At 43.8% G+C, this 14,149-nt stretch overlaps 1 protein-coding gene across 7 annotated transcripts in view; it reads left to right on the forward strand.

The window, feature by feature from the left end:
* Positions 1 to 14,149, forward strand: part of ADAMTS9 (ADAM metallopeptidase with thrombospondin type 1 motif 9) — a 136,751-nt gene that overhangs the window by 24,719 nt on the left and 97,883 nt on the right. For all 7 annotated transcript variants that reach the window (XR_003705384.2, XM_028719490.2, XM_028719491.2 and 4 more), the window contains exons 4-10: positions 3,063 to 3,352; positions 4,074 to 4,157; positions 6,155 to 6,279; positions 8,336 to 8,376; positions 8,509 to 8,614; positions 10,194 to 10,340; positions 13,072 to 13,213. Coding sequence is in view for 6 of the 7 variants with exons in the window: in XM_028719490.2 (XP_028575323.2) it covers positions 3,063 to 3,352; positions 4,074 to 4,157; positions 6,155 to 6,279; positions 8,336 to 8,376; positions 8,509 to 8,614; positions 10,194 to 10,340; positions 13,072 to 13,213 (935 nt within the window). In the remaining variant the exon portion in view is untranslated. The remainder of the gene's footprint in view (positions 1 to 3,062; positions 3,353 to 4,073; positions 4,158 to 6,154; positions 6,280 to 8,335; positions 8,377 to 8,508; positions 8,615 to 10,193; positions 10,341 to 13,071; positions 13,214 to 14,149) is intronic.

Below are 14,149 nucleotides of genomic sequence, written 5' to 3' on the forward strand. Positions count from 1 at the left end.
GTACCTCGGGTTAAGTACTTAATTCGTTCCGGAGGTCTGTACTTAACCTGAAACTGTTCTTAACCTGAAGCACCACTTTAGCTAATGGGGCCTCCTGCTGCTGCCGCGTCGCCGGAGCACGATTTCTGTTCTCAACCTGAAGCAAAGTTCTTAACCTGAAGCACTATTTCTGAGTTAGCGGAGTCTGTAACCTGAAGCGTATATAACCTGAAGCGCCTGTAACCCGAGGTACCAATGTATATATATAGAGGGAGAAAAAGTGCCTGAGATATAAGGGGACCTTACAGGCAATATTCTGCTCAATTGTTTAGTAAAGAAACAAGGCTGTGTTCTTCGTTCCACTGTTGTAACTAACAAGGAAATTCACTGCTAAGATTGTCAGGAGGTCATTGGAACAACTGCACATAAGGAAAGTGACAAGATTTCTGTACTCCTCTCTCCGGTTACAGCTTTTGTGTGTGTGCTCAAGGTTTCTGCCTTTTGTTTGGTATGTAGGTATGAGTGTATAGAGTTCATCCTCCCTTTCTTCCAAACAAGGGCCTTACGAGTTAAGGTGCCCTGAAGCATATATAAATGATACTTTTTTTCCTTTGTAAGGGAATGGCCCAGGGTATGGTGTGAAGGCACGTTAGACCACCACTTTGCTGAAGCTAAGCGGGCCGGGTCAGTGTGATTTTTGTCACAGCTCATGTCAGAGGGCAGAGTTTAAAGGTGCATGTCAAGATCACAAAAGAGGAGCGTACAGTTTAAGTTGTGCTTAGTTTGGGAAGTGCTTCCTATTTTAAATTCTAAAGTTTGCAAAATAATACTAGCATGAATCTTGATGCACGCTTCTGCATTTTTAATATCTGAATTTCTGAGAACTCCTCACAGGAAAGGCACTCTAGCTCTTGTTAGATGTTGTGCCAGCTTATGGGATTTCTTAATTCCATTATATGACTTTGCATGTATTCTTCTCTGTGGACCCAGTAGGGTGCTGAATATTTTCAGCCAGCATGATGTAAATTAAAGCAAATCTTCAAAACAAAAAGGGACTGAGATTCTAAAGATTAAGCCCTTGATCTAGAGCGACCTAGATACTCAAAGGCATAGGTGGACCGCTTGTGTGAGCATTTCAGTACCTGTGGAACGTCTACTTCAGAAACAGGAAAAGAGAAAAAAAACCCTGTATGCGTGGAAGCTCTGTGGTATGGAAGGAAATTCTGGCTTCAGGAAGAAATAATCGCAGTCTGAGAGAGAGTTTGCTCGATGAAACTGCTGGCAGGTTGCTGCCGGATGTTAGAAGGGAGAGGAAAATTCCTAGCCTTGGGTACTGGGAGGCAGCAGTGGAGGTGAAGATTCTTGCAGAAAATCCCCTTGTAAGTTCTCAACTGGATAGTTGCCTAGAGGCCCTCTAGATATTGTAGGAATACAGCCCCCATCAACCCTAACCACTGGCTGTGTTGGCTGGGGCTGATGAGAATTGTTGTCCAATGACATATGGAGGGCCACAGGTTCCCCAACTGTTAGAGAGAAACTCCAGACGAAGGAGTCTGCAAGGAACCTCTAGACACCATTACATGGTCCTCAATTCCACAGCGGTGTTCTCTTAAAATAAATAGAAGAAATTGTGTTCAGGGAATTTAGTGACTGGTGTACCTGCAGCAGCACAACTGGGCACCTTCACCTGCCCCAGCTGCAACAAAACATGTCTCTCCCATATCGGTCTCTGGATCCACAGCAAGCCCTACAACCTTCCAACAATTTGACTTCCCCACCCAGAGGTGCATTCCTCCATTGACTCCCGGGACAGACAGATGCCAACAAGTAAGCATTGAGTCCAGGGACTGGCCTTAATAACCAAACCAAAAACAATGTTTGCCAAGCCCATGCCCCTTCCTGGGTTGGCTGTGAAAGCCACTTCCGGAAATCTAGCACAACCCAGCAGACGTTTCGTTTCATTTCCTTGCTAATGGTTTCCAGAAGAAAAAAGATGTTGGCAAACTTGGGGGGGTGTTGTGTTGTGTTGTGTTGAAGTTTACCTTTGTTTTGCATTTATCGTGCTGCCCCTGTTCATGTGATAAAATTCAGGGTGCTTTTCTGGCACACAGTTCTTCCCTGCTGTTTAAAATTTAGCACAGCATGGACGATATATGTCGCTCAAAAAGCCACTGTTCCATAACGTAACAGGTACTGCAGTGTAAAAGGAGCATTAGAAATGCTACCATTATAACTAGCTTAACCCAATATACCCCCACCTCTGAGTGGAGCCATAGTGATCTGGGCTGCAGTCCTAGCCCTGGCTGTTGCCTGCCTGGCTGGACTTAACAGAATGACAGTGCCACCTCTGCATCTGTAGCTCTGCCAGCTTGGACAGAACATGGGTGGGCAGGCAGATTGCTTTGCTAGTCTAGGGTTGGCATGTTAATCAAACCTGGATCTGCCCTGGCACCATTGCTCAGGATCAAAATGTCCTCCAGAGCAAATTGGAAGAACATCCTGATCGGACGGGCAGTTTTGCGGGGGTGGGTGGGAGAGAGACTGTGCTTGTGCTTTACATTAAAAGAAAAGGCTTTTGTGCAACAGCAAATGGAGTGAAGCATCGTGCATATTTTGGCCCTAGATGACAAGGAAACCATCTCGCACAGGGGCTTCATGTGGGGGTTTAGACGAGTATACCTGAAGGAGCATCTCCACCCCTATCTGAGGTCCAGCGCCGAGGGCCTTCTGGCACGGAGCGAAGTTACAGGGAACCAGGCAGAGGGCCTCCTCGGTAGTGGCGCCTGCCCTGTGGAATGCCCTCCCATCAGATGGCAAAGAGAAAAACAACTATCTGATGTTTAAAAGACATCTGAAGGCTGCCCTGTTTAGGGAAATTTTTAATGTCAGGCGTTTTAATGTATTTTTAATATTTTGTTGGAATCTGCCCAGAGTGGCTGGGGAAACCCAGCCAGATGGGCGGGGTATGAATGAATGAATGAATGAATGAATGAATGAATGAATGAATGAATAAAAAATCTCGGTCTCATTCAGGCATATTTTCAAGAATGTCTCTTGTCTTCCTGCCTTCTTTAAAACTGCAGGGCATGAAAAAAGCCACAGAAAGTTTAAGAGGCGGAGCAAGACGGGACAGTGGCCCACGGCGAGCATATTGTCCGACGTGGAGGCGTTGAAACGTGGCCTAGCCTCAGCGCAGTCTCCTGCATCCAGTAAAAACAAGACTAGCAGCGTGAGGAGGAAAAGCACGCGCCGAAGAACCAAGCGATTCCTCTCCTACCCTCGATACGTGGAGGTCATGGTGGTGGCAGACAGCCGGATGGTTGCTTACCATGGAGCAAATCTACAGCACTACATTTTGACCTTAATGTCCATAGTAAGTATTAAAATCCCACTGTGGGGATTTTAAGTATGCCAGATCTGTGCAATTTAATGCTTGCCTACGAAACAAGCGGTTGCAGTGCTCCTGCTCAGAGTTCCAGACAGGCCAGATGGAGACTTGGAGTACTCCTGGACATCTCAGAGGGCACCTTCTTCCCCCTCCCCCCATTGCACTTGCACACAATGAACCCGAGTGTTTTGTTGCTGTGTTGTGGCAAAGATGAGGAACCTCCAACCTGGAGTCCAAAAATGTGACTTTTGGCTTTGTACAGCAGGCCAGAGGTTTCTCTGCAAACACACACCTCTCCATCCTCCATCCAGGCAACGAGAGGAGTTATGGGGGTTCAAGGGCACATCCTAGCCAGGCAGAAGATATTGAGGAAGGTGTGGTGCTCAGCAGGGCCCAGGAAGACCTCTAAGGGCCAGATAAGCAGACCCGCAGGGCTGCATTTGGCCTTTAGCTCTGAGGTCTCTCAGCCCTTCCTTGCTCTCAGAATCTGTCGCTAACAGAACGTAGGCTATTAACAGGTCAGGATTTAAGCAGCTTTAGGCCAGCAGCTGTAGCTTTTTGCACTGCAGGTGTTTGTTTGTTTGTTTGTTTGTTTGTTTGTTTGCTTGCTTGCTTGCTTGCTTGCTTTTTAAAAAAAGAGTCAGTTATTTGCTTGCTTGTATAGTGTTAACATTAACTTTTCAAAATTTATTCTTTTTTTATGCAGGTAGCTTCTATATATAAAGACCCAAGTATTGGAAATTTAATTAATATTGTTATCGTGAGATTAGAGGTCATACAAAATGAGCAGGTAATTACTCCTTCCCCTGTTCTTCTCTCTCACTCTCTTTCTCGCCTGGACATATTTCTAGGAATGTCTTATTCTTGATCATTTAAATGCTCTAAAACTGAGGAAAAAACATGATATGTCCTTCCCAAAAGCTCAATGAGATTTGTATTGCTGAAAGTTGGGTGTATGGGGCAGGCAGTATGAGGGAAGCTTGTCTCAGCTTCAGAGGCCCACAGATTTGTGTACATGGACCAGCAGTGGCTTTCTAGAGTTCCAGACAGGAGTCTGTACTAGATGTTCTACCACTGAGCAATCGCCCTTCCCTAACGATGTAATCCACACTTGTGTGATTGGGATAATTCTAGGAAATTTATTAATGCTTTGCCACTGCTGCAATACCAGTCAGAATCAGGGGGCCTTGCCCCCACTATTTGCAATGGCAGAAACATTCCCACTTATCTATTACCAGCAGCCTTGTGTACAATGTAGCTCAGAATTCCGAGAAGCCAAAAATTCAGGGCAGTTTTGAAATCGGTGGTTGAAATTAGTGTGGTTTTGAAAGATTGACTCTTGATTTTCAAAATTGTGCATCCAAGCATAGATGGAAACCTGCTCCTCGGTCACAGGAGCCATTGTGCGCAATTTGGTTAAGATCAGTGTGAGGTTTTGAAAGGTTCAGTTCAGCCATCTTGATTCAAAATGGCGTCCAACTGAATCCAAACATCTCCTCGCCGTCTGCAGGAGAGTGACAAAGAACCATCCGTGCCTTGTATGCTGGAAGGTGCTCTTCAAACAGCATCACCACATGGAAGATCCTCAACACTCCTCATGAGCTTGGAGCCAGGGAGCTCCCTCCCCAACACAGCTCCTCTCCCTCTGTACATCAGGCTAAATGCCCCTGTATTCCAGCATCCTGTTCTCAGCGGCCAATAGGGATAATGAAATAGGGATAACAAATACTTTAAAGAAATATATATGTCAAAGACAGATGTTGCAAAACAACATATATGCACGAGGGGTACCATTTCCTCAATTAATCACCCACCTGGAAGCACCCCCAATCGGTGCAAACCAATGCTTCCCTACTAAACAAGCTATTGCAATGTTTTCCCATTTCCTAGCAAAACAGTTCCATACAACCTAGACAGAGCTGCGTATTCCTGCTGAGGATTTCAGAAGGAACGTTCCCCTGCCCCTTCCTCACTGCACATGCCGTGTTTTTTTGTTGATATATTACTGAGCAATTGGGAATAATGGGACGTGGGTGGCGCTGTGGGTAAAACCTCAGTGCCTAGGACTCGCCGATCGCATGGTCGGCGGTTTGAATCCCCGTGGCGGGGTGCGCTCCCGTCGTTCGGTCCCAGCGCCTGCCAACCTAGCAGTTCAAAAGCACCCTCGGGTGCAAGTAGATAAATAGGGACCGCTTACCAGCGGGAAGGTAAACGGCGTTCTGTGTGCTGCGCTGGCTCGCCAGAGTAGCTTCGTCACGCTGGCCACGTGACCCGGAAGTGTCTACGGACAGCGCTGGCTCCCGGCCTCTAGAGTGAGATGAGCGCACAACCCTAGAGTCTGGCAAGACTGGCCCGTACGGGCAGGGGTACCTTTACCTTTACCTTTAAGTGGGAATATCATGGGGAGAAGAGGGCTTTTTATTTAAATTTTACAGCACCCATCAGTCTCACAACAGTGTTAATGTGTTTTTGGAGGACGGGAGAGTGGGGAAAAAACAACAACAATGCTACCTTATTGAAAGTCATTAGGAATTTGAAAGTACTCCACAAGTAGGATGCTGGTGCTGAATGCTTTTGAGCAGAGAGAGGTGGTTTGCTGTTTTTCTGATGACTACATTCAGTGTTCTTTCCTGCGGCCGTCCATCTCTGAGACATGTTATCAGGTAGAAAGGTGGCCCATAAAGGTAAAATAAAATGGTCAATAAATAAAAGGCACTGCAGATGGAGGGATGGGAACTGGGGAGGATAGGGAGTCCTAATCCTTTGACATGTTTGCTTTATACCTAGGATGGCCCTTCCATATCTTACAATGCTCAGACGACACTAAAAAACTTCTGTCAGTGGCAGCAGACCCAGAACCACCCTAACGAAGATCATCCAGAAAAGCATGACACAGCTGTATTGGTGACAAGGTATGTCACAGGCAGATTTATTTATTTTTTGGCCTCACTGTAATTGCCACTAGAATGCAATGTTACAAATCACAACTGAACGACAATGCATGTTATAGTCAAGGATAATTGAAATGTTGAGGCATAATGGGGAAAGGTATTATATTGCTGTCTAATTTTTTGGCGGTGATGAGAACAGGAGCTCTAAGGGGTACGGATAGGGGCATCAGGAATTCATTTCAATTTGCAATTAAAGGCGGATCTACTGAATATCCCCCTTTTGGAAACGATAATGCAAACAAAGCACAGCCTTCTTTCAGAATGTGCAGCGCAGTTCTCAAACCAAATAACGTACTGCATACGTGAATGGTAGTGGGTGCGTAAAAATGCATATATTAGTGAAATCAAAGCACAAATATGTGTTACATCAGGGGGAGTTGCGTGCAAATATTACAAATTTGTGCTAGACTTTTGTTGAATTTTCGTGAGGGCTTTAAAAATATATATATTTAAAAACTGGTGTGGAAATGTAGAAAACTGAATAAAAGGCAAGAAACAGAGAGGAACTAAAATTAGCCCATCCCTACCAGGGGATCAATATTTTTTATTTTATTTTATTTTTATTTTTTGGAGTGAGAGTATACAATCCTATTACTCAGCCGTATGGTCATTGGCTGAACCCAAAGTGAGGCTTTCTGGAGTTTTGGTGCTAAGTTTGCAATGTATGGGAGTTTCTTATTAAGCCCCACCAGTTAGCAATAAAGGCAATGCTTTCTCCTTTTCAGAAAAGGAGAGGTCTTGCGGGAGGGATTTCAAGCTGGGGTGGAAGTGGCTTTATGAATGCATAAGCATTTGCACTACAGCTGTGGCTGGAGGCTGTGATCTGACAAGTACACATCTCCTTTTCATTGTGGCTCTCACAGCCTCCCTGTTGCACACTATGCTTTAGATGTGTGGGGTTCTAAAACACAGTTCATCAGCTGGGGAGTGGGGTAGGTGGGGACAAGCAGCTGGACCAGAAATGAAAAAAGAAATAAAATCTACTTACACAAGTAGTCATGTATTTCAAGTGGGGACCTAATTGAGCCTTGGCTGTAGATTCAAAATGGGGGAAATTGCAGTAAGTGTTTGCCTTTGTAAAAATGTTCTAATAAAGCACCACAGCCCATCCAATGTTTCCCAAACGTGGGTCTGTAGCTGTTTTTCAGACTACAATTCCCATCATCCCTGACCACTGGTCTTTCTAGCTAGGGATGATGGGAGTTGTAGTCCAAAAAAACCAGCGGGAGACCCAAGTTTGGGAAACACTGGCCTGTACTAGTGACATAAGATAGTAAAAATATCAGCTGTTTTTAGTAGGAACTTATTTCTAGTCCTGCCTGCTCCAACCAATGCCATCTAGAGGTTTTGGCCTACAACTTGCATCATTGGCTATGCTCACTGGGGGCAGTGATAGGAATTGTATTGCAAAACGTCTGGAGGGCACCAGGTTGGGGAAGATTGCTCTTACTCAATATTATGAGCCACCTCTGGGTTAGAGGATACTAGCAGCTGCCTCCATGACTTGAAATCAGGCTAGATGCCAAGTGGATGGGAAGCATTGCCTGCTACCTTCAGAAATTGCACAGTTTGAATTTTACTCCAGAACGCATAAAAAAAAAGTGAATAGAAAGACCCATTTGGCTTCTTCTTCATTTCTGCTATTAGTTTAAAATAGCTACCGGTTATGAGCAATGCACAGCACTCAGTCAAGGCAGGGCCTTGGAGTTTTGCATTGAAATTTTCATTAAAGTGAGCGCTCATGTCTCTTATTTATAATGCCGCAAAATATTTTAATGTGAGATTATCAGGCCTTAATGATAGTGCTTTGAAAAATCAAATTGGATTTTTATTCCTGCTTTTTTAATCTACTATTATCCCCGTCTTGAACATTTGGAATTGGGCAGGCCACATATTGAAATTAATGCCAAGCAAGAAACCCAAAGCCATATAATTAAATGGTGTTATGTTTATTATTGTGTGTTCTGAATGCTAACTTGCATGGAAATTAAAAGCATCAAGTCTGTTTTGCTTTCAGACAGGATATTTGTAGAGCTCACGACAAATGTGATACTTTAGGTAAGCCTAATCTCCTTTTTCTTTTACTCTTTAAGGTGTCAATGTTAACATGTTTTTGACTGAATGTTGTGCGCACCTTTATTTAGAGAGCAAACTCTCTCTCTCTCTCTTGTTCTGCTTTTGATTTCCCAGGTCTGGCTGAATTGGGTACAGTCTGTGATCCATACCGGAGCTGCTCAATTAGTGAAGACAGTGGACTAAGTACTGCTTTTACGATTGCACATGAACTTGGCCATGTGTATGTTCTATAAAAACATAGATATATTTAAAAATAACAGCATTGGGAGAGATATGTAAACTATATAGCTTACATGGGGATTCAAGTGATTGTTCTGGTTTACAAACATTCTTTTGGAACCTGAACGTCTGATGGGGCTTCAGTGGCTTCTGATTGGCTGCAGGAGCTTCCTGCAGCCGATCAGAAGCCGTGATTTGGTTTTCAGATGTTTTGTAAGTCGAATGGACTTCTGGAATGGATTCTGTTCGACTTCCAAGGTACAGCTGTATATGCCAATATTGGCTTGGATCCAAACTTTCCCCTTGCAAACTGAAGAGTTATAGAACAGGGCCTTCCTCTCCCCTCTGCATCCCCCTGACCTCTCCAAAAAACTGATTAAGGGAGCTGGGGGACCCTTGAAAATGGTGTGTGATATGGCACTGGGAACTGTAAATAGATGGGAGAGTTGATTTGATTATTTAATTTCTATGCCACTTAATTTATTAAAAACAGCTGTAAGTGGTGTACAGAAACCTGAAGCAAAACCAGACAACTTCAACAGAATATTACAAAAATAAACAGTTACATATGATAATGGTAGATTAATACAGAGTTACTAATATATATAAATCAACATTAATTCAGTTCCCTTCTGACACTCCCTCCTTCTCAGCCACCAGGGTCGAAACAAACTCTCCACTGCCAGATGGCAGAAATCAATCCACTGCTCCCTTATGTGAATGAAGGAGCGAGCTAGGGTTCAGGGCAATGTTTTCTCAATGTTTGAAATTGTGGTATGGGCATTAAATACTGTAGTGGGAAATTTTTTGAAAAATTAGAAAATGAATACTAAATTTTTTGGTGCTGGGTGACTGTAGACTATTATTTACTACACTATTGATGCTGCTAGACTTATTAGCAGAGCATGTTGCCACATGTAAAGTTGGTGACACAGTCCTGCCACAAGGTGGGACAATTTTTGCTTTTCTGGATTTCTGATTGGGTAATGCAATAAACAACAGTTTCCCCTTGTGGTTGTTTTGGTAAAGCATGCAAAATGTCTGCCCTTCTCCACCGCCCCAGATCATTAGTTACGTGTCCTGACAGTGCTTCATCAAGAATTTTATATATATTAAAAATTCATTTGCATAGCTTGCTTTACTACTTAAAAACCTATGGAGTGCCTACGCACTCTGTTAGGCATATAGTCACCCTTTGATTTCCAAAGCAGAAAGTCCAAAACATCTGAAATAATATTGCTTGCTTGCCAATGGAGAACTGGAAATTGTTGTTTTGGAGATGAGGCAGGAGACCCCTCACATGGGCCGTAATCTCTGAACACAGCCCTAGGAGAAACCCCTGTTTATGTAGGAATTCTGTAAGCCTTTGCTCCATAATTCCCACCCAGAGCACTCTGAATGAAATGATTTTACTAGATGACCCCTTTCGTTTCTAACATTCTATGATTCTAAGTAAGGGAGTTGGCAAAGCTTTTGGCTCCCTTCCGCTGAAATCCCTTATGTGTGCAAGGGTTTTTAACTTTTCCTCCTTTTTAAAATTCACGTTAAACACATTGGCCACTGTATGCTGTCTCTTGTAGATTTAACATGCCTCACGACGACAACAATAAGTGCAAAGAAGACGGAGGGAAAAACCAGCAACACGTGATGGCTCCCACCCTGAACTACAACACCAACCCTTGGATGTGGTCAAAATGTAGCCGGAAATATATCACAGAATTTCTAGAGTAAAGCCTTAATGACTACTTCATAGATTCCTGAGTTTGTGTGAAATTGCCTGCTTATGAATGCATGCTTAGCAGAGGGGGCGGAGCAGCGGGGGGGTGGGGTGGAATGCAAATATACATTACATGCACACTGTGGATTCGTTTGCTCATATTACGAGTTTGTGAATCAAAAGGTCCCGGCGCTTGGTCCATTCATACCGCATTGTCGCAACTTTTCCTTGGCAAAAATATAAGAATACAAGAGGAGGGCTGTGCTGAATCAAGCCCAAGGCCCAACTAATCTAGCATCCTGTTCTCACCATAGCCTGAAAGATGCCCGCGAGAAGCCTGTAAACAGGACCCAAGAACTCTCCCCGCTTGTGATTCCTAGCAAATGGTATACAGAGGTAGACTGCATCTGACATCATGGCCAGCAGCAATTGATATCAGTGCTGCTCTCCATGATGAGCAGAACAAAAGAAAGGGAGGGTGTTAAAGGTACAAGCAAAGTGTACCAGCCACAAAAGAGAAAAATTCTGGTGATTGCAAGCAAAAAACCTTGTAGTGTATCCTCAAACCCTAAAGGAAGGTTCCTGCTCTCCTCCATCAGGTCATTCAATCACTGTCTCTCTTTCTGTTTTTCTTTTCCATCTGATACTCAACATTCCACAACTGTCAAGCATGCTCAGTCCTTAATTGGGCCTTTCCTAGTTCTTATTGGTGTTTTTCAAGTTAAGGCTTTCTTATAGCTTTCCTGCACTTCTACAGCCTCTGGGGTTCCCTTGAGCATGCAGATACCTCCCTCCCTCTTGTTTTTCCCCCCAGTGTCCTTATTTTGGCTATAATCCTGTCAACGCTTGAGTTTGCGGTTAGAAGGAGTGATAAAGAGGTTCAGTGGTTTGTGATGCAAAACACTCTTAATTGTAGAAGTGGGCAATAAAAAAACAATCACCGTGAGTGATGGCGAAAACCCACATGAGTGTTGTATCCAGCAACTCACCAAAGGAAAATGAGCTACTGGGTTGTATTACTGGGTTATCATCTGATCCTCTTTCTTCACATGTGTACAGCACTCTTCCAAGAGTGCCACATGGGGGTGCTTTTCCAACATGATTCCACATGTGAAAATTTAGCGGGTGGGAAACAGGCCAAAATTATGTCGTGAGGCTGCGCACACAACATACTTTTAAAGCACACCCACACCCAAGAATCCTGGGGATTAGTTTACCCCCTTACGGAGCTACAATTCCCTTAACACACTGCAGTTCCCACAATTCCTTTGCAGGGAGGAAAATGTGCTTTAAATGTATGGGGTGTATGCAGCCCCCCCCCCCCCAGTTTTCGAAGCCCTACTGTGCACTAAGATGCATTTGAGAACAGCGGCCAGCTGTTCGCTTTCTGCCAGTCTAAAAGCAATATTCTCCAACCCTAAAAGGCGAACTCTGCAACTGTACATTACTTTATAGAATAAAGAAATCAAAGTTTCTTTCTCGGGCAGTTTCTCATCAGCATAAGAGGGTGACAGGTGATTTGAGGCAGCTTACGCTGTCTTTAGGTTCTCTGTTTTAATTGTGGAATGATGACTGCTAGATGGGAGGGTTGGCCTCATAGCGTATGTCTGATGTGTATTGTTTTTAATATTCAGTTGGAAGTCGCCCAGAGTGGCTGGGGAAACCTAGCCAGATGGGCGGGGTATAAATAAATTATTATTATTATTATTATCATCATTATTATTATTATTATTGGCAGCTGGGGGGGAACTGAGAAGAGTAGGATGTTATTTTTACCTTCCACTCTCACTTAACTTTTGGTTCCAGCCTTTAGAAGACAGCCTTGTGCACCTCTTAAACCCCTCTCTACTGCTATAAGTTACAGTGGTACCTCAGGTTACATACGCTTCAGGTTATAGACTCCGCTAACCCAGAAATAGTACCTCGGGTTAAGAACTTTGCTTCAGGATGAGAACAGAAATCGTGCTCCGGCGGCGCGGCGGCAGCAGGAGGCCCCATTAGCTAAAGTGGTGCTTCAGGTTAAGAACAGTTTCAGGTTAAGTACGGACCTTCGGAATGAATTAAGTACTTAACCTGAGGTACCACTGTACAGAGGGACGCGGGTGGCACTGTGGGTAAAAGCCTCAGCGCCTAGGGCTTGCCGATCGAAAGGTCGGCGGTTCGAATCCCCGCGGCGGGGTGCGCTCCCGTTGCTTGGTCCCAGCGCCTGCCAACCTAGCAGTTCGAAAGCACCTTCGGGTGCAAGTAGATAAATAGGGACCGCTTACTGGCGGGAAGGTAAACGGCGTTTCCGTGTGCTGCGCTGGCTCGCCAGATGCAGCTTTGTCACGCTGGCCACGTGACCCGGAAGTGTCTCCGGACAGCGCTGGCCCTCAGCCTCTTGAGTGAAATGGGCGCACAACCCTAGAGTCTGTCAAGACTGGCCCGTATGGGCAGGGGTACCTTTACCTTTTTACCACTGTACAGAAATATTATGTCAAAATTAATTTTTTGTTGGTCTTTGTGAGCAAGTGGTTATCATGCAGTGAAGCAACTTTATGACACGACTGTGGTCCTTTAATAGATTACTCTTTTTATAAATGGGCTTTATGAGGGTTGGTAAGCTTAAGTGGCCTTATGCTGTATGTTACTATTCCGTGCTAATAATACTCTATTCACTAACCATTGAGAGATTTTTAGAATGATCTTAACCGACTTCTCAAGTGCAGCTGTGGAGATAAATGTCACATTTTTCATTCTAGCACTGGTTATGGGGAGTGTTTGCTTGATGAACCTTCACCGAGAAAGTATGCGTTGCCTCAACAACTTCCAGGATACATATATGATGTCAATAAGCAGTGTGAGTTAATATTTGGGCCTGGAGCTAAGGTTTGCCCCTACATGGTAAGAACACTTTTTTTAAAAAAAAACAAACTTGCTTTGAGTATGAAATACTGATAGGCACATTTTGAATAAGATGCATGCATGTGTTTTGTATGTGAGATTCCTAAATGAGACAAATCCTTGTTGTTGAAAAAGATTGCAGCCTTTCAGTCATTTTGGATTCGAAGCTTTACAGTGTGAGTCTTACACACACACACACACACACACACACACACACAGGAAAACCACTTTCCCAGGTCCTCTCACATGGCTGTGGTATTATTATTATTATTATTAATAGTAGTAGTAGTAATAGTAGTATTAATACTTACAGACCACCCTTCACCAAATGGCTCCAGGGACGTTACAAGAATTTAGAATTAGAATTAGTAATTAGAATTTCGAATTCTAATATACTAACATTAAAATCATAAAATTGCAGCAAGAAAACCAATAGCAAATACTGTATGTGTTTGAATGCCACAATGAATGGGTCGGGTCAATCTTGTGGACCTTTCTTACCCAGTCAGCACCCTACTTCCTTACAGAGTGCTGATCAGATGTTGGAAATCCATGCAGTCTGCCCAGTCCCTGTATTTGGGTTGTTCATGTTCATTACACAGCCATGTGAGAGATGCCTCTGGGTAGGTGTGTAAATGGGGCCTGCTTGAGTAGCAACATTTAAGCTTACAGGCAATATTAGGTAACTTCAGTCTACAAGCACAATATGTGGTAAAACTTGTGCCCAATTTTAAATTTGCCGGGTGAAGGGAGAGGAAACATGATAGGATTTGGAAGGACTGATGTCGCAGAAATCCCTGTTTATATCACTAAATTCTGACCTAGAGCAGGTTCTGCATGCTGCTACAGGAAGAACTTAAAATTTTATATAATTGTTCCAAATTAGGAATCACAGAGGGGAAATGGCTTATCCACATATTTTAATAGTAATAGAGT

This window comes from Podarcis muralis, chromosome 2, assembly GCF_964188315.1.
Source record: "Podarcis muralis chromosome 2, rPodMur119.hap1.1, whole genome shotgun sequence".
Lineage (NCBI taxonomy): Eukaryota > Metazoa > Chordata > Lepidosauria > Squamata > Lacertidae > Podarcis > Podarcis muralis.